Source organism: Mustela erminea, chromosome 16 (assembly GCF_009829155.1).
Source record: "Mustela erminea isolate mMusErm1 chromosome 16, mMusErm1.Pri, whole genome shotgun sequence".
NCBI lineage: Eukaryota > Metazoa > Chordata > Mammalia > Carnivora > Mustelidae > Mustela > Mustela erminea.
Genome location: NC_045629.1, coordinates 18,522,560 through 18,541,931, shown reverse-complemented (window position 1 = coordinate 18,541,931; position 19,372 = coordinate 18,522,560). Strand labels below are relative to the sequence as shown.

General features: G+C 36.9%; 2 protein-coding genes across 4 annotated transcripts in view; both read left to right on the top strand.

The window, feature by feature from the left end:
• VCPIP1 (valosin containing protein interacting protein 1) overlaps positions 1–9,462 on the top strand; it is a 31,063-nt gene extending 21,601 nt beyond the window's left edge. Inside the window, exon 3 of the mRNA XM_032315883.1 lies at positions 3,740–9,462. Coding sequence (XP_032171774.1) covers positions 3,740–4,611 — 872 coding nt within the window. The 3' untranslated portion in view covers positions 4,612–9,462. The remainder of the gene's footprint in view (positions 1–3,739) is intronic.
• Positions 9,463–17,489: 8,027 nt separating this feature from the next.
• Positions 17,490–19,372, top strand: part of MYBL1 (MYB proto-oncogene like 1) — a 37,731-nt gene continuing 35,848 nt past the window's right edge. Inside the window, exon 1 of one of the 3 annotated variants that reach the window (XM_032316629.1) lies at positions 17,490–18,117. In XM_032316629.1, coding sequence (XP_032172520.1) covers positions 18,098–18,117 — 20 coding nt within the window. In that variant the 5' untranslated portion in view covers positions 17,490–18,097. The remainder of the gene's footprint in view (positions 18,118–19,372) is intronic. The other 2 variants (XM_032316628.1, XM_032316630.1) reach the window with 2 other exon arrangements.

Genomic DNA, 19,372 nt, shown 5'->3' with positions numbered 1-19,372 from the left:
CTCTTTTGTTTAGGACATATTCATGTGGCAAATCATTATTATCCTGTAGTCAAAGAATCAAACTATATCACCCAAAACACATATAACCATGTCCTCCAATAATTGGAACATACTTCTCTTTTTACAAATCCACCCTAACAAACATATGGTTATATCTACATTAGAACAGAAATATTTCCCAATTTAACTAGACTATTAATATTCTTATTCCTTATATTTGGAAAGGTATTTTAAAGTTCTTTTGCTTAAAATATAAGTTTCTTTGCAGGTCTTTATGTAGAGATAAATGCAGATGTAGATGACAAATTTAGTTAAAACTTGTATAGCTATATTAATTTATAATGTTGAGTTTTGCTTGTGTTTGAACTTTATGAAAATGGAAATTGAAAATTATGCTATATATATTCTCTGTGATTTGCTGCTTTTATGCAACAGGTTTTCAGATTTATTCATGTTGATGGGTTCAACTGTCATTCATTTTCATTACTGCATAGTATTCTGTTTTATCATTTTAATATTATTCATCCATTGTTCTGATGCATTTCTGGGTGTGTTTTTGTTTTTGTTTTTTTTGATGTAAGGAAGAATGTAGTTCTAAATATTAGTATATATTTTTTTTGTGTAAATGTGTGATGGAACTTTTGATATGAGATACAGGAATTTTAAAAACCTTGATTCTTAAAATTTAAGACTACATAAGTTACATAAAATGTAAATGATTATGCTTAAAGGGAGTACAGCCTATAAAGTATTTAATACATATTCAGAATATTTTTAATAATGTAAAAGGTTTAGAAACTATAGAAATCGGAAACATCACCTATGATTTTTAAGTATTTGTCTCATACATACATGTTTTGGCCTGATTGTAATTACAATACTTCCCTGCTACTCATGTGCATTTTATTATATATATGAGGCATCATAGGTTTCTTGTTTATATCAGTTCCTAATAGCTGCATATTACTTCCATCAGGTGGATAGACCATAATTTTCTTAGCCATTCTTTTCTTGTTGAAAGCTTACTTTGACTGTTTCCAGTGTTTCATTGTGAATGATACTGTGATATGTGGGACTATGATCCTTTCCAGGAATGACCAAAGGAAAGCATCACAATAGCAGTCTGGAAACAATTACAAAACTTTTTGATCTAATAGAGGAACTAAAACCATTGACTGCCTGATTTATATTAGGCTGTCTGTGTTATGCTTTGCATGTTTTCTCATTTAATACCAAATAATCAGTGAACTGAGTATACCTATCATTATACTTACCTGATTGTATTATAATGATCTGTTTGTACCTGTCTCCTAAGAATTACATTTTATTTGAATCTTCAGGGTCTATTTTAGTTCCTGACATATAGTGAGACTCAATAAGTGTCATCTGTTGAAGTGAATGTTTGAAAGTTTTGCTTAATCTCTGGACTTAATCATTCAAAATTCTCTTCTTTGCTCCCTTTGTTTCTTGAACCAAGTTTTACTTTTCCGCATCTGCCTGGCAAAACCTTTGTCTATAATGCTTCTGAAGATAGACTAGAATTGTGTGTGGTTACTGCAGGACATTTCCTCATCGGTCCTGGTGTTGAAGATTAATAGTTAAAGAGGCTGTAAGTCAGGTTCAAGCAGAGGCTACTACAAGAAGTAGAGAATCAAGTCCCTCACATGGGCTATTTACAGATCTCTGAGGTAGGGGATTGGTAATAAGCTGATTCCAAGGCTGTGGCCTGAAAAGGAACCATTGAGACCACATCTCTAATTTTAAATTTTGTCTGTCTCTTTTTGTCAGTTACCTATGCCAGAAACGTTCCAAGAGGAAATTCTGTTGGATTTTTATTAATGGATACTTACCACTGAAATGAATGTTTATTTAAAATTACTGTGTATTTCATTTGCAGTTCAGTTCTTTTCTCAGGTTATTTAGAATATTCGCAGTGATACATTAGAACCACTCTGTAGCTTTTTTCAGGGGAGGAAGAACTACTCTTAATAACCTACAAAGTCAGGGGCACCTGGGTGGCTCAGAGTTAAACCTCTGCCTTCAGGGGCGCCTGGGTGGCTCAGTGGGTTAAAGCCTCTGCCTTCGGCTCGGGTTCATGATTCCAGAGTCCTGAGATCGAGCCCCACATCGGGCTCTCTGCTCAGAGGGGAGCCTCCTTCCTCACCTCTCTCTCTGCCCGCCTTTATGCCTACTTGTGGTACTCTGTCTGTCAAATAAATAAAATCTTAAAAAAAAAACAAAACACCTCTGCCTTCAACTTCGGTCAAAATCTCAGGGTCCTGGGATTGAGCCCTGCATTGGGCTCTCTGCTCTGCAGGGAGCCTGCTTCCCCCTCTCTCTCTGCAAGCTGTTCCACCTACTTGTGATGTCTCTCTCTGTGTCAAATAAATAAATAAAAATCTTAAAAAAAAATAAATAAATAACCTACAAAGCTGGAGACTACCTAAATGCCCACTAAGCATTCTAGAGTTCACTCATTCTCCACCTCTGTATTTGTGTAGCACTAACAATTTCACTCATTTTTAACTAGTTTGCTTTTGCCTTTATATTTTGCCATAAACATAACCATTTGCACCATATATTATTAAGAGTTCTTTGCTTCATGGTTTCTATGCTGGGCATGGAGCTTACTTAAAAAAATAAGAGTTCTCTACTATATCTTTCTTTTGTTGTTAACATAGAAAATCTTTGGCTTTATGAAATTTGAAAACCCCCATTTTTGCATACTTGTAATATACTTTGAGAAACAAATTTAAAATGTAAGGATATTGGATAGTTTAAAAGACACACAATTTTCTTATACCTCAGTTGGAAAAAGTATAAAATTTTGGAATACCAGAGAGTGAGATCAAGTTCCTCAACTAGAAAATAGAAGCCTGCTTTCAAGTTCTTCTGTTCCTATATTAGTTGACTATGAGAAGTAAATTAAACTGCAGGGTCCATTTGAGGAGCATCTGTACTTTAGGCTTATTTTGGTGGTTGTGACTTAACAGAGAGGAATAAGAGGAGTAATGTGAAATACAACTTTTTTTTAAGAAAAAAAAATTTCTTATATTGCAACCCAAGTGTCATTGCTTAGAGTTATACCAAAGGCACAGTGCATTAATGTTAGCTTTCCTAAATATGCCCACATAATTACTTCTTTAACTATGGGGTATCTCATTTTGAAAGTTCATTGTCTTTTATATTTGTGAAAGATAACATACCTAAGGTACACTGAGAAAACCACTTTTATTCTGGTATTCTGTAATTCAGTAGAGCTACTTAGGATTTTTAATTTTAATTGACACTGTGCAGCATTTTTGTGTAAATTTTGCCCTTATAGGTATTTTTGTAAAGTTTTAAATTTTAATTAGTAAATGAAAGTATATTTTCTCATTGTTTTAATGCAAGCAGTTGTTTTACTAATAACTTTGCTAGTGTTTTCTCATAGCTTAGCTGTTCGTTTAAGCCCTGTTCCTAAGTTTGTAATAGGTTAATGATATTAAACAAAAAAAATTCTCCTGGGGAACTACAGTAAGGTCCGTCATATTTTAGTGTATGTGCTGCCGAAGCGAGGGCTGTCATGCTATTTTTAATAGTAATAAATTCTATTAATATAATTATTTTTTAATTAGTTTTGTTTTCAAAACTGTGATCTGGATATTGTTGAAAATTCACTACTTCAACTACAATTTTCGTTACTACACTTTTTAAGTAAGATTTTAATATATTAAATATGTTTTTTTCCCTTCTTTAGGTATGGCTGATGGCAAGCATTGTACTTTTCCACATCTGCCTGGCAAAACCTTTGTCTATAATGCTTCTGAAGATAGACTGGAATTGTGTGTGGATGCTGCAGGACATTTTCCCATCGGTCCTGATGTTGAAGATTTAGTTAAAGAGGCTGTAAGTCAGGTTCGAGCAGAGGCTACTACAAGAAGTAGAGAATCAAGTCCCTCACATGGGCTATTAAAACTAGGTAGTGGTGGCGTAGTGAAAAAGAAATCTGAGCAGCTTCATAATGTAACTGCCTTTCAGGGAAAAGGGCATTCTTTAGGAACTGCATCTAGTAACCCACACCTTGATTCAAGAGCTAGGGAAGCCTCAGTTGTAAGGAAGCATAATACAGGGACAGACTTTAGTAATAGTTCCATTAAAATAGAGCCTTCTGTATTCACAGCTGCTCCTAGTAACAGTGAGCTTATTCGAATAGCTCCTGGAGTAGTTACAATGAGAGACAGCAGGCAGCTTGATCCTGATTTGGTTGAGGCCCAGCGAAAAAAATTGCAGGAAATGGTTTCTTCTATCCAGGCTTCGATGGACAAGCATTTGCGGGATCAAAGTACAGAGCAGTCACCATCTGATCTTCCTCAAAGGAAAGGAGAAGTTGTGAGTTCTTCTGTGAAGTCTGGGAGTCTTCAGACTAGCTTACCTGAATCTTTTTCTTTAACTGGTGGCACTGAAAATTTGAGTACAGAAACAACTGATAGCTGTGTGACAGAGGCCCTGGGAACAGCATTTGCCACAAGGTCAAAAGCACAAAAGGGAAATTCAGTGGAGGAGCCTGAAGAGATGGATAGTCAAGATGCTGAGATGACAAACACAACTGAGCCAATGGATCACTCTTGATTTAATTAGAGGCTAATAAAGGCAGAATGTTTATTGTGAATATGTAACATTTGTTGGCTGGGCCACATAACTTGATTAGTCATAAAAATCTTGTACGTATATAATTCAAAGATTCTATCTTGTTATTCAGTGCATGACAGCAAGTGTGTGACTGGCAATAGCTTTTAATATACTGCTGCCCAGGCTGGCTCTGAATTCCTATAAATTAGTTATTAGATCTGCTGAGATGAGTTTCTTCCATATATGTGGTTCATTGGAAGTTTTTTGTAATTTTAATTCCATGAAAGTCTTAAATGTTTCAAACATGAAAATTTTCTTGCTAATGTTTGTTTTTCTGAAAAGGCTAGAACTGGGGGGGAAATGAGATTTTGCTAACATTGATATCATCAAGGTAACCATTCCACATATTTATTAGAGTGTCAAAAGACTTATGTAAATTTGAAGGTTATCAGAACTAAATTATATCTTAAAATTCATCGACGGATTTATTAGATACTGGGATCCTGATGTTTCCGTGAACGTAAACACATTCATAGAGATACGTATTCTTGGTGAAAATACCTAGAGAATAGAGTGTAATGATATAACATTTTGCTGATTTGAGCAAGGCTAGGGGGAAAATATCTATTCTAAAATGATAAAGTCAATGTGATTCAGTAATGTTGCTGTCTGAGCCAACACAGCCAATTGTGTGCTCTGTTGTTGATAATATGTTACCATTATTTTTTTAATCCTGGCCTGGTCAAGTACCACTGAATTTTTTTTTCTTTAATCTTGCAGAAAAGTTGATTGCAAAGTGTGGTAGAAAATATAAAAATAATGGTAGCAGTAGTTAATCTCTAATTTTCAGAGTCTGTCAGATTCACAGAGAATTTATATATAAGAATTTATCTTTATGAATGAGTTACATTGTTCTACAATTTTGATCAATGGTATTTAAGCTTGTATATGCTAAGTGTCTTTGAGCCCCTTTGAACCAAAAATGTTTCCTTTTTTCCTTAGCATCCATAAGATTTTCTTTATCTGTTGGCTTCACTTGGATTTGGATGCAAATGTTACTGCATCAGACCCTGATCAACTGGGCATTTGCTTAAATAGTGTATTCATCAAACCTTTAGTGCCAGTTTCCTCAAAAAGCAGCTCTCATGCTTATTATCTTAAAGACAAAGAATGTTAACCTGAGATTGGTATTGCACTATTTTATCCTGTTCTGCAAATCTGTATTCTGAAATGTACATTTCAATCCATCTTTTTCCTTTGTTCACTGAAATTAAGTTGAATTTGAATGGATGAAAGAAAATGTATGTTAATACAATCTCTTATCTAGAGCATTTAAAGCCTGGCTGTCTCTGTTTGCACATGTAACAGATGCAGAACTGTTTGCAGTCTAAGAAAATGTACATCAGAGAGTATATTATCAGGTTTCAAAATTTCAGTCTGTTGATTCATAACGAATATTAGACAGTACTTTGACTTGTGTTTCCAAAAGAGGGAGGTTTTGGATTTCTTTCTAAGAAAGTCTCTCTGACTTAATCCACTCACTAAATGAAGTACTCCATTTGAGTTAGGAAAGAATGGAGAATCTAGACACTCTGCAGGTGATACCTGAGCAAGATAGATATTTAGGTTAATTTTATCACATCACATTTTAAACCATATTTTATTTCAATTCTTCTAAATTTACTTTCAATTATCTTAATATCTAAAGAGCAGGAAAATTTAGGACTTTTATATTGTGTGTTTTGCATAAAGAACTGCAGCTACCAAATAATAGTTCCCATTTAGTTAGTATAGGTGGCTTCTGTGTATTAAACTAAAAATTACAAATACCACTAACCACTATAATTATTTTTGGCTTTTTCAGCCACTGAAACTGACTTTTCTTATTAAATTAAATACAGGAAAACTGTTTAACAAGCAAATGTGCTGCTTTCAGATAAATGATGTAATCACCTTTTCTTTAACAAGTATTTTCTTCACCTGTGGCTTGGCATGTTTTGTTAATAACAGACAACTATACTCATAGCATATAGAAAAATATCAGAAATTTTATCTTCCTATTATATTAATACTTGCATTTAGTCAAATTAGAGTGCACCTGTGAACATTAGGAGAAGGGCTTAAATCTCTGATAACACTATTTCTCTTGCCACAGCAATGCTATTTAGAAGCTGGTTAGGTGTGAATATTATAATAATAATTTGGGTTCTCCCTTGATAAAGAATAAAAGGCTTGATTTTGAGAATGGTCAGATTTCTTGAAATTATTTTAAATCTGCTGAAATTTGGTTGGAGTAATTAGTAGTTTTTGAGAAGTGAGCCAGGTATCATCTTCACAAAGAAGTTTTAGAAACAATTTAAGTTCTTAATTTTCATCCTTTATTGTTTCATATGGTTATCATAATCAGATAGATGACTGTAGAATTCTTATTTTTCAGTACTGCCATTTGTGATCACCACAACTTTGAGTTCAAGCTAGAGATCATAAATCAGTTAAAATATTATTTTAGCCTTAGATGTAACATAAATATAGCTCAATCTTATTATTCTGTTTGTGATGTTTCACTGAAACTTGAAGTAAAATTGTAAATTTTTTTCTTCAGTAATCCACTTTGTTAGGTAATCATACCAAGTTTGAATTGATGACCCAAAGTCTAGGTAGAGTTTGAAGGTGGTGTATGTCTAGAATATTAGTCATGAGAAACTGGCTGAAATTGAAGAACACAAGACACTGCCAAATATTATGAGCTAGAATTTAATGAACGCCAAGGGAATGGTTACTCAGGAACTAGTTAAAGAGCAAGCCCAACACCTATTTTTTTCCCCTTTCACTATGTTTCAAGTATTTTATTGGAAAATGTTAGGATAAAGACTGAGAAATTTAGCAAATGCTATTGACTGTGAAATTTGCTTTATATCTTCTGATGATTTTTAGTTTGATTTTTACAATCAAGCCTACTGCTTGTAATTAAGATACCAATCTGAAATGCATCTGTGAATCCCAGCCACAGGTCCTTATTGCCATTATTTTAAAGTATCTAATTTGGTTTGAAATGAGCAGACTTTTGCATATGGTCTCTTACCTCAGGGAAGATCACTTGCTAGCAACTCATATATTACTAATGACAGGTTTTTGAGAATTGTACTGACATCACATGTTAGCAACTAAATGCAAAATTTATAACAGTATTATTTTATGTAGTTGCCTACTAATACTGGCTGCTAGTAAACATTTCTTTAAATATTTAGGACTCCCGAATAACTAGTGTTTAGGTATGAAGTAAACTCACAACTTCTGTCATTAATTATGCTTTGGTCAATATAATGACAATATCATACTATGTTTGTTTTAGAATATCAATACAGTTTTGTCCTCATTTTTCTATAGGAATTTCAGTTGGCCCACACTTAAAATACTGCAGAGTAGATTTTGAGAGTTTCATGGTTCCCAAAACAAGGTCTCCATATTAGGATTTTCATAAAAAGCCTTTGCAAAATTGAATTAAACTCCACTCAGTATGAATTTTAAATGACCTTTTATCAAAGCAGTAGTGAGATACATACTCCATATAAGTTGGGTAGCTATATCCTGCAGTTCAAGGTTATCATATAATTTAACAAAATTGTACATCCTCAAAGCTCTTCATAATTAATATAAGAAATTAATTTTCAAGTCAGAACTACTCACTTGAAAACATGCCATAGTAGAATGCTTACTGAAATAAAGTAACAAAGAGGAGCTACTGTAAGATTTATAGTTAACTGTTAAGTTCTGCCATTCTTAATAATTCTTTGAGATGCTAAGTGTTTCAATTCATATTTAATGATAATTAAATCGTGGAAATTTTAACGTTTGTTCCAAAATAGCAGAAATTGTAAAAATTGTGAATTATTGGAGAAAATGCCATTACTTGTATATCTGACATTTAATTTTTTAAATTATGGAGTCTACATGCTTTTGTAGTATAATATTAATACAATGATTATTCTCTTGTAAAAGAAAAGGAAAACTAGTAAAAAAAAGTTCTAGTTGATGTTACCTGCTTGTGAGTATCAATTACTTAGTATTAAAATTTGAAGGTATTGCATACTTTTCTTTAGAATGCACAAGTCCCTTCCTGAGCCTTTATGCCTGTGGTGGGGCAATAAAAGACTGAAAAGGTTATCAATATTTTCAGGTTTATTGGACTTTAAGAGTTAGTGCCAAGAGCTGGAGAGTCTACCTTTTTGGAGGGAAATGCTCTTTAGAAAATATAAAAATAAGTGGTAATGTAAATATTTAGAAAAATTACATAGCAAGTGCTTTAACTGCTCAGTTAAGTAGTATAAATGTTCCATTATCCCTAAGGCACTGGCTGTTACCCATTATTTTCTGATTTTGTTGTTGCTGTATATATTACATTTGAGTAATAAATAATTGATAATAGTGTATTATAACTATATAGTGTTCTACAGCACACCTCACTGTACAGTATTTGAAGTTTTCTTTTATATTAATAAAACTATAAGTTAATACATACTGATTTTCCCCTCGACTTCTCCACAATAGCTTTTAAAAATAATTTTTATTCTTGAGTTTCCTGGAATTATACTTCAATATAATGCATGAAAATATAGATTAGTTTTATAAGGGAATTCTTAACTCCAATAAAGGTCTTTTTTAAACTTCCGTTAGTGGGACGTCATATAGGAACAGGAATTTCTCCTCTTTACTGTGATCTCGGTGTAAATGAAATTGACTCAATTAGAAAAGAATTAGCAAAATTCCTTTAGACGTTTTACGTAATTGGGTTATGTAATGCTTACTGAATTTTTAAAGACAAAACAGACGTTCTAATAAAGAGAGAACTTAGTTTTGTGCTGATTTTTCAAAAATACTGGTTAGAGATAAGGAGGGGATGAAGGGAAATACAGAAATAGTAACCACTTCTATGGCTTAGCAATCAATATGACATATTTGCTTTTACGTTTTAATGTGTATGCTTAATATCTATTCTGTTAGAATAGACTTGTTTAACTTAGAGCAGAGTCTCAGACACTAGACTCCTAGAACTGAATCTTGGCACACTGCTTACTGTGTGATCTGTCTGTGCTTCAGTTTCTTCTTTAGTAGGATGATGGAGGCATCTACTCCTGGGGTGGTTGTGAGGATTAAATGAGTTAACACATATTTGATCATTAAAACAGTGCCTGACATACAGTAAACACTTAAATGTTTACTGTTACTTACATATCAAAATAATTCAAGAGTTCAGTTGACATTAAAATGGATAAATCCTCATACATAGGGCACACATTATTTAATTTGTTTTATTAGGTTAAAACCTGCTTTATTTGTGATAGTTAATAGCTAAAAAAACAATGGTTTCTGTGTTCACATATTTATGCAACAGCTTTATGACCACATGCAATACTGAAAATCCAGAGAACTAATATTCTGTGCTTTGTGACTAACTTGTTCTGTGACCTAAGCAAGTCACGGAGCTTTTCAAGGCCTCAGTTTCTACTATAACCTTTTGGTTCTTTAGTTACCCCCTTGTTCTGCCGATCATGTCATCATGGGCTCACTTGCTCTTGGCATAGTGCTGATGGGACAAATGACATTGGTGTGGGTTCCAAGTAAACTAAACATAACTAGCTTTGCTGTATGCTTTGGCTGGTTATACTTGTCCCAAACTTGGACTCAAGGTCTTGTACATGAGTCTCACTGGTCATATACCATATAGTTTGGAGCTCTCAAAAACTTCAGTGACTAAAATAAGACAAACATCCTACTAATTGACAGTTCAGTATGGATTTTGTTTTTATTGACTGGCTTTATCAGACCCCAGTAACTACAATTATGAGCACATAGCTGATTGTTTCTAATCATTAAAAATGTATACAGAAAAATTGAAGTCTTTAATTGATTTTCTAAACTATATACAGTATACAAAGGTGAAAAACTTACAGGCTCTTTAAACTTGTGCTCTTTCCTAGTTGGAACTAAACCTGTCTTTGGTCCACTTGTCATACCACATGGAACAGAAGCTGGACTTCTGATCAGTGCTTAACAAACACTGAATGATTCAAGCATAATATTGATTCGGTCACATACTAGGATTCACAGATCTTCACCTGTAACCCCAACCCCTTTCCTGAGGGGAAGAAAAAAAAAAAAAAAACCTCCCAAAATTCAACATATCTCCTGTTCTAGGAACTGGGGAAATAGTTCTAAATGAGACAAATTCCATGTAGCTTTTAGAGCTACATCCCAATAATGAAGACAAGCAATAAACACCTTCATAATAACTCATTTAGTGACCATTTCCCTATATCCAGATACCTATGTGAAACAACATGCAATAATTAGTTTAACCCTCAAAACAACCCTTTGTGGCTGGGTAACATCATTGTTTTCATCTTTCAGGAAGCAGGCTCAGGTTGGTAAGTTACCCAAATTCTGGACTTAATAGATGGAACTCCATAGCTAGAAACAGATACCAGTGGGCTTTATTTCTGTCATAAAATCTTGAGCTGAGTAACCCTCAGTGATGTGATTTTTCTAAAATGGAGAATGAAATAATCATGGAGAAAAAACTCTTGGTTAAGTCTGAACAAAATAAAATACAGTCTTCCCCTGGTTTACATATGATGTATTTCTGGAGATAGTGTATATTTTTAACAGAGGACTTATTTGAGAGAGGGAGAGAGAGATCACAAGCACAGGGGAAGGGTAGAGGGAGAAGCAGACTTCTTACTGAGCAGGAAGACCACTGTGGGGCTCCATGTGGGTCTCAATCCAGAGACTCTGGAATCATGCCCTGAGCTCAAGGCAGATGCTAAACTAAGCCATCCAGGCACCCTGCAAATAATGCATTTTAAATTGCAAAACAAAAACAGCCCCAACATTTGTGCACTTGTGTTTACAAACTACAAGTTTACAAGTTAAAAAAAGTGATTTGAGGGCGCCTGGGTGGCTCAGTGGGTTAAGCCGCTGCCTTCGGCTCAGGTCATGATCTCAGGGTCCTGGGATCGAGTCCCGCATCGGGCTCTCTGCTGAGTGGAGAGCCTGCTTTCCTCTCTCTCTCTCTCTCTCTCTGCCTGTCTCTCTGTCTACTTGTGCTCTCTCTCTGTCAAATAAATAAATAAAAATCTTAAAAAAAAAAAAGTGATTTGAGACTTAGTTAGCGTTTTTTTCACTTACATTACTGTCTGGTTGAATGTTGGATGGAACACCAGATAATTCTTCCTTGTGCAGGACTGTTTCAAACTTTACAAGAGTCTTCTGTTCTAGAACTGGCATTTCAAATGCCAGTACTGACCTTCAATAACCACAAATTCCCCTAAAATCTTGCAAACTCATTGTGCCCTTTGGGAGTGCCTGGATGTACTAGGCCAGGAGAGAAGGGGAGGCTGGGGAAAAAAAAAAAAAAAAGACAAGATACTATTCCTGATAATGTGGAAGGTGATAAAATTGAAAGTAAAGGTAGAAAGCTTAGAATTAAAAAGAAGCACATACCTTCATATCTTGGCACAAATTGTGTTTCCCACAGATGAGTGAGTCCTGCTTTAGGGGTTTTGTGGTATTCTGTAAATTATTTCTTTTGTTTAATGCCCTGAGTACCCTCTCCCTTAATGTGGAGTTCTATCCTTCATTTTGAATCTTCAGTTGGTAGGCTTATTTGTTGTAAAGAGGTGCTAAAATTTGAACACTATAGAAGATCACCTTTAGAAGAGAAAGCACTTCTTTTATCATCACAGGCCAAAAATACTGAAAATTTCAGAGAAGGCTGTTATCTATTGTTGCTGTAGCAAATTACCACAAACTCTGGCTTAAAACAATACAAACTTAATATCCTAAACTTCTGGAAGTCAGAAGTTCAAAGAGAATCTCCCTGAGCTAAAATCTGAGAGGAGAATCTGTTTTCTTGATTTATTTAATAGCTTCTACAGGCTGCCTGCATTCCTTGGTTCATGACCCTTTTCTCCATTTTTGATACTAACAGTATAGCGTCTCCAAATCTGTCAGGCTCTCCTGCTACTCTCTTCCATTCTTAAGGACTTTTGTGATTACATTGGGTCCTCCTGGATAACCCAAACTAACAACCCCATGTCAAGATCCTTAATTTAATCATAACTGCAAAGTCCCTTTTGCCATTAAAATATTATATTCATCGGTTCTGGGAATTAGGACATCGATATCTTTGGGGTGGGCCATTATTCTATCTACTACAAAAGAGTAGAGCAAAGAATATTGGTTTGAATTAGGGACACTTTCTTTTTTAAAAAAGTTTTTATTTAAATTCCAGTCAGTTAACATGCAGTGTGATATTAGTTTCAGTTGTGCAATATAGTGATTCAACACTTCCATATGACACCTGGTGCTCATCACAAGCGCACTCCTTAATACCCATCACCTATATAGCCCATACTCCCCACCTGTGTCCTGAAATAGGGAGACTTTAAAACATTTTTGTCTCTTACAGTTTTTTTTTTTTTCCTGGCAGATCAACCACTCATTTTACCTTTAAAAGCCAAAGTAAGAATTTTATAACTGCTTATGACAGTATGATTTCTATTTATAATTTCCATCAAACTTAAAATAATATCCTAAATGTAGAGATTACCAAAATACATTGGTGGTGGGGAGAGGCTGAAACAGATATTTATGTATCCAAGATATAATTCTAAATCTGATTTTTATTCTCAGATTGAGCACATAATATATGGTTTCACCATTTCTGCCAAAGCATATTTATTTAGCATTATCAATGCTGGAGCAAGTTTTATATAACATGCTATTTCTTTCTATTTCCAGCTCATTTAAAAAATTTTATTTCATTTTTAATTTCTTTAAGATTTTACTTATTTATTTGAGAAAGAGAGAGCATGAGCAAAAATAGGGAGGGAGAGAGGGAGGAGATCCCTTGCTGAGCAGGGATGACACCCCAACATGAACTTGATCCCAGGACCCTGAGATCATGACCTGAGCTGTAGGCAGACAACTGACTGAGCCATCCAGATGCCCTTGCAGTTCATTTTTTTTTAAATTAAAAAAATAAACAAGAATTTGTGCTTTAAAATATTAAATAATACAAAAATACACAGGGTAAAAAGTTAAAGCCAGCCCTGCTCCCATCTCATCTCTCCCTCCAAAGTAAAACACTGCTAAACAGTTTGGTGTGCAGTCCATAGACCATTTTCTATAATGAATGTTAGACACATACCCACATATACATATACCCTGAGACCTTACATACATAAACAACATATTAAGCATACAGTTCTGCTACTAGCTCTTTGCTCTACACCGTCCTATATACATCTATACTATACTGATAGTTGAATGTTCATGGATATTAGGGTAGTAAAGTGAATGGGAACTTGGTTTCTAATTCAAATATTTGTTCTGCCACTATATGCCCTTGAACAAATTAATCTTTTGGTGTCCTATTTTTCTCTTTTATAAAGTGTATGAAAATAATAGTACCTACCTCATAGGATTTTACAATTATACAAGTTCAGCATATTACCTAAAACGAATGCGTGTGAAACACTTAGAAGGGCCCAGTCACGTAACAGATTTTTAATGGCATTGTGTTAGTATTGCACTATTTTTACTGATTGTATAATTGTTAGTGATGGGAACCACTTAAACTAGTCTCAAAATGTGAATACTTCCAAGTTGGGTTTTTAATGAAATATAAATACTATAAGCATTGAAGTACCTCTTTTCTGCTTGCATTGAATTACAGTATTTTTAAAAAGACTTTATTTGTTTTTAAGAGAGAGAGAGGGAGAGATAGCACAAGCGGGAGAGGCAGAGGGAGAGAGAATCTCAAGCAGACTCCCCACTGAGTGTGGAACCCAATGTGGGGCTCTATTCCTGGACCCCAAGATTATGACCCACGCTGAAACCAAGAGTCAGACACTCAAACAACTGTACCACATAGGTGCTCCAAATTACAGTATATTGTGATAAGATGTCCATCATAGGCTATGCACATCTTTACAGCTTTTGCTTGGTGTTGCTTTCCAAAGGGATCATACCGGTTTCAGTACTAACATCGAGGAATTATTCAAACTTTTTGACAGAGTTCAGAAATATTTTGCTACCTTAGTAGTCATAAAATGGTACTTACACTTTAAAAAAATTTTTTTTAGATTTTTTAAATTTATCTGACACAGAGACACAGAGGGAGTGAGCACAAGCAGGGGGAGCTGCAAGCAGAGGAAGAGGGAGAAGCAGGCCCCAGTGAGTGTGAAACCCAACGTGGGACTCCATCCTAGGACCCCGGGATCATGATCAAAGCCAAAGGCAGATGTCCTACCGACTGAGCCACCCAGGCCCCCTAATTTATACTTTTTATGAACATATTTTTTCATGTGCTTATTATTTGCCTTTGTTTATTCATTGTATAGTGATTGTATTTGAGCATATTGATGTATTCTAGGGACTGGGATTCTAGCAATAAACAGAACAAACAAAAATCTATGGGAATGATAGATATGGCTCTATTAAAAGTATAGCCTCTCAGGTACTATATTAAGCTAGCAAAAGCTTTTCAAACAACATAAGCAAACCTTGGGAGTATTTGGCCTTTGTGGGAGAATAAGTTGATATAGCCATGGGAAGGATGAGCACGGTGCACTTTACTGCTCATTTGTTGAATAATAGTGAAGCAATTTATTTAAAGATTCGGAGTAAGAAACTAAATTAGTACATACTTTTAAAATAATTTTAAAATCATTTTTATAGGGGTACCTGGCTGGCTCAGTAGGAAGAGAATGTGACTCTTGATCTCAGAGTTGTGAGTTTGAGCCCCACGTTGGGTTTAGAGATTACTTTTAAAAAAATTAAAAAATATTTTAAAAATAATTTTTATAACTAAAAATAGGAATATATTTGTCATGGAGTAGAAAGAAAACTTTATGAGTCTTTAAAGGTAAAATAGTTTTTAAAGAAATTTCCAGCACTTGTCCCCAATCATTTTCCCCTTGGTATTCATTCAAGTTCTTCTCAGGAAGAACTTGAGAAGCTTTAACAGGCTATTTAAAACCAACTCTTAGGGAGTGAGAAGTGTGGTAATGAGAAGAACATTCTTTTGAGTGTTTTCAGTTTTGGGTGATTACAAATAAAGCCACTATAAACATTTGTTCTCCAAAGTGTCTGTCCATCTGCATTTCTACCAGCAATGCATGAAAGTTGTGTTTGCTTAGCATCTTCACCTTTACCAACACTTGTATATCAGTCTCCCCGCTCCCCATCCTAATTACTGTGTGGTGGTATCTCACTGTGGTTTTGATTTGCATTTCTCTAATGATCAAAGATGTGGAACGTCTTTTCATGTGGCTTATTTGCCATTTGTCTATCTTTTTTTGGTGAAATGTCTGCTCTAACTTTTTGCCCATTTTTTCATTGCTCCCTCCACATAGTTGTTTTAAGATTTCCTTTTAATACTCTGAATAAAAACTCTTTTGAAATGTATGTTTTGCTTTAAGGAAAAAAAAAAAAAAGCCCAGCTCTCAATTACATTCGAGTGTGTATTCAAATAACTGTGAAGCACTTTCATGGCACACTTTGTCTCTTTATAAGCGATTTATATGAATTTGCAATGTGCTCTTTCTGGGGAATTATGTTTTTCTTTGTCTCTAAAATGAGGGGTATTTAGTGTAGTGTCAAAGTCTAAAATATCTGCTTTCAAGCTCTAAATAAGTATTCTATATAAAAAGCCTAATATAGAGGAGAAACTCTGCTTCCTGTTAGAATATAAGTAAGTAGAGTAATGTATGACCCAGGAGTAAATCAGAAATCAGTTTTCAAATGACATTACTTTCTCAATTAGGTTAAAAAAAAAAAAAAGTGAACGAGCAACACAATAAGGAATGAAATAAAAAGTGTTTCACCTTCCCAGAACCCATTTCTTGAGAAAAAGGAACTATAAAAAGGCGTTTTAAGTTTTGAAACTAGAGCATGCAAACCCCTCTTCAATTCACATTTGCACCTGCATCTCTGATTTGCAAAAATTGACGCGTAAAACTTCAAAATAGCAAAATATAAGTTTGTTATAATATTAACATGTGGTTTAGTGCTCTATGCAGTAGAGCATGTTACCTTGCAAATTTGGATTCTTTACCATTTGTAATTGTTACTGTAAACTACTTCAATGTTATTTGATCCCAGCAGTTCGTAGTTTTCACACTTGAAGCTTCTAGAGTAGTTACAACAACTGGAAGCTCCTTCCGTGCAATTCTCCCTTCCTCTCGTCTCTCCTGCGAAGGAAGGTCACCTTCTACAGTTGACTACCATACTGATTCATCTAGGCATCCAGTCCACTCCTGTCTTCGTACATTGTTCTCCTGCATCACGGTTCAATTATTTCCCGTAGAGCGAGCCCAGGGATGATCAGACCGACACTTGGGCTTGTTTCCTTTTTCTGTGCCAAACACGACTCTAGCTAAAACCTTTTTCACCTGTCAGTCCCGCTCATTCTTGATATTCGTTTTCCTACCACAGTCTTCGCTATTACAGTAGCTCTGATGTCTGGGCAAAATAAAGCTCACATTTTTCTTAAACAATAACGGCCGCACAAATTTTATGGTTAGATTTGTCCCAAGACCGAAGACCGCGCCTCCTAACTAATGAGGCGGGATACACACGAGGCATTAGGAGTGGAGGAGCGGTAGCTGAAAGGAGGCTGCGGGTACGCGCCTCGGCGCAGCCGCCCAACCCCCAAAGACGTCTCCGCGAACCCCGGGAAGTTTGGACTCGCGCCGCAGCTTCCGGACCCACCTCTAGGCGACCACCGGAACTCGTTTTCCCGGCAGGCCCCGCGCGGTGCGGCGCTCGGCGCGCTCCGGGTCCTGTCAAGGCAATACCCGCGAGCCCGCCCTGCGGCCCCACCCCCTGACTCCTAGCTCCTTCTCCGACTCCCGCGAGTTCCAGTCCCGACTTCCAGCTCCCCAGCCCCGCCCATAGTCGCGCGCGCTCTCCCCGCCCCGCCCTCGTCCCCCCGCGTGCGGCCTCTACAGCCAATGAGATTCCGGGCCGCGTGCGCAGATTCAAACGGCGGCTCTTGAGGGAGGCTGGGCGCGAGATTCGGCGGTGCGGACAAAACCCTGCAGGAGGCTGCGAGCCCTGCAGAGCTGCTCGCTGCGGGTTGAGGGCGGGGGTCGGCACCCGCCGCGGAGCTGAGCAGGGACCACTGCGTAGAGGCTGAGAGGCGGCGGGAGGGGCCGGCGGAGGGCGGGAGCGCGCCTGCTGACATGTTGGGGGCATCCCTGACCGGGCCGGGCCGGGGATAGGAGCTGCACTGCGAGCCGGGGGTGGGTCGCGGTCCGCCCCTCCGTCCTGCCCTGCCGGGGACGTGCGTTCCACTCTCGGTCGCCTCGGAGAGGGAGCGAGGGGGAGCGGCTGGAGGGTCGGGGACAAGGAACATTCGCTTGAGGCTGGAGGAGGCTGAACTGCGTCCCCGCCCAGCCCGCGCCTATGCGGTACTTGAAGGATGGCGAAGAGGTCGCGCAGGTGGGTGACATCTCTTTGACTTAGGCCTGTTGGCAGTGTCTCGGCTCACATTCTTTCCCCTTTCCCAATGCTTCCCCGTCAGGCCCTCCCCAGCTGGGGCCAAGGTTTTCCTTCCCGCTGCCCCGCAGCCCTCTCCGGCCCGGCTGGCCCCATCGCAGCCGTGACGTGTGGAGAGTTGGGGACCCATGTGTTTAAGGCGCAAAAAGTGAGTAACAAATGCCCAGATTGCTGTAAGGAGTTGATTCTCCCCACAGCGCACATCCAGACTTCAGCCTCTCACAATCCCCTCTTGGTCGGAGTTTCTTGCCAGGTAAGTCCGCGCTTTCAGGGAGTACTCCACGCACATAGAAGTGCTCGTGGACAGCCCCGAGGAGTCGAAAATGGTGTTCAAAGAGATTCTTTTTTTCTGAATTACGGAATCAGTTAAAGTAGGAACTCTGTGATAAACCTGCGCTGGGACCCCTCTGCCATCTTTGCTGCCTTGACAGGTATGGAAAATCCTCTGAGGGATAGCTGAAGAGAGAGGACCTTTTTGATGCTTTCTGTAATTACCATTCCCTTGTTCTCAGCTTTATGTGTGTATTTTTAGTATCTTATGCTGGGAAGTTGTTACACTGTTACTACCAGTAGCTTGATCTTAAAACAGTGTTTGATTCACTGAATATTTTTAGTGCCCGTGTTTGGCTGTGTCTGTAACTAAGTCTTGCCCAGAGAGGTAGGGCATAATATTTGTTGGAGAACTTGCTAGGAGGAATTTACTCATCTAATTTTTATTTACACGTTACTATAGTAGCTACACCTAAATTGTGTGTAGTAACCCCTTAGATGACAAATAATGAGGTTGTCTTTTGTCAGTAGTATTAAATAAACCTGAAAAGCTGTTTGGCAGGATTTCCAAGTAGTTTTGTTTATCTAGGTTCACAGCCTTAAAGTCTTAACTAGAGAGGTATTTCTCAAGTTGAAATTTAGTACTAAGATTCATTCACTGCGGATTCCCGTTAAAAATTGGCAATAACTACACATAACATTTGTTGCTTTATTAATTTATTAATCGTCTTTTGTATGTAAGGTATTTTTGCAGAAAGCAGCATAAAACAAGTCCTTTTTAGACTTATTTTGTGGCAACTGCAGTATAGGTCAGACTCCTCAGATGTAACAAATACACACATACACTCCTGTAGACCCACCTCTCTACAACAGGGTTTTCAACATTGTTACTACTGATATAACGGATTAGATAATTCCTTGTAGTGGG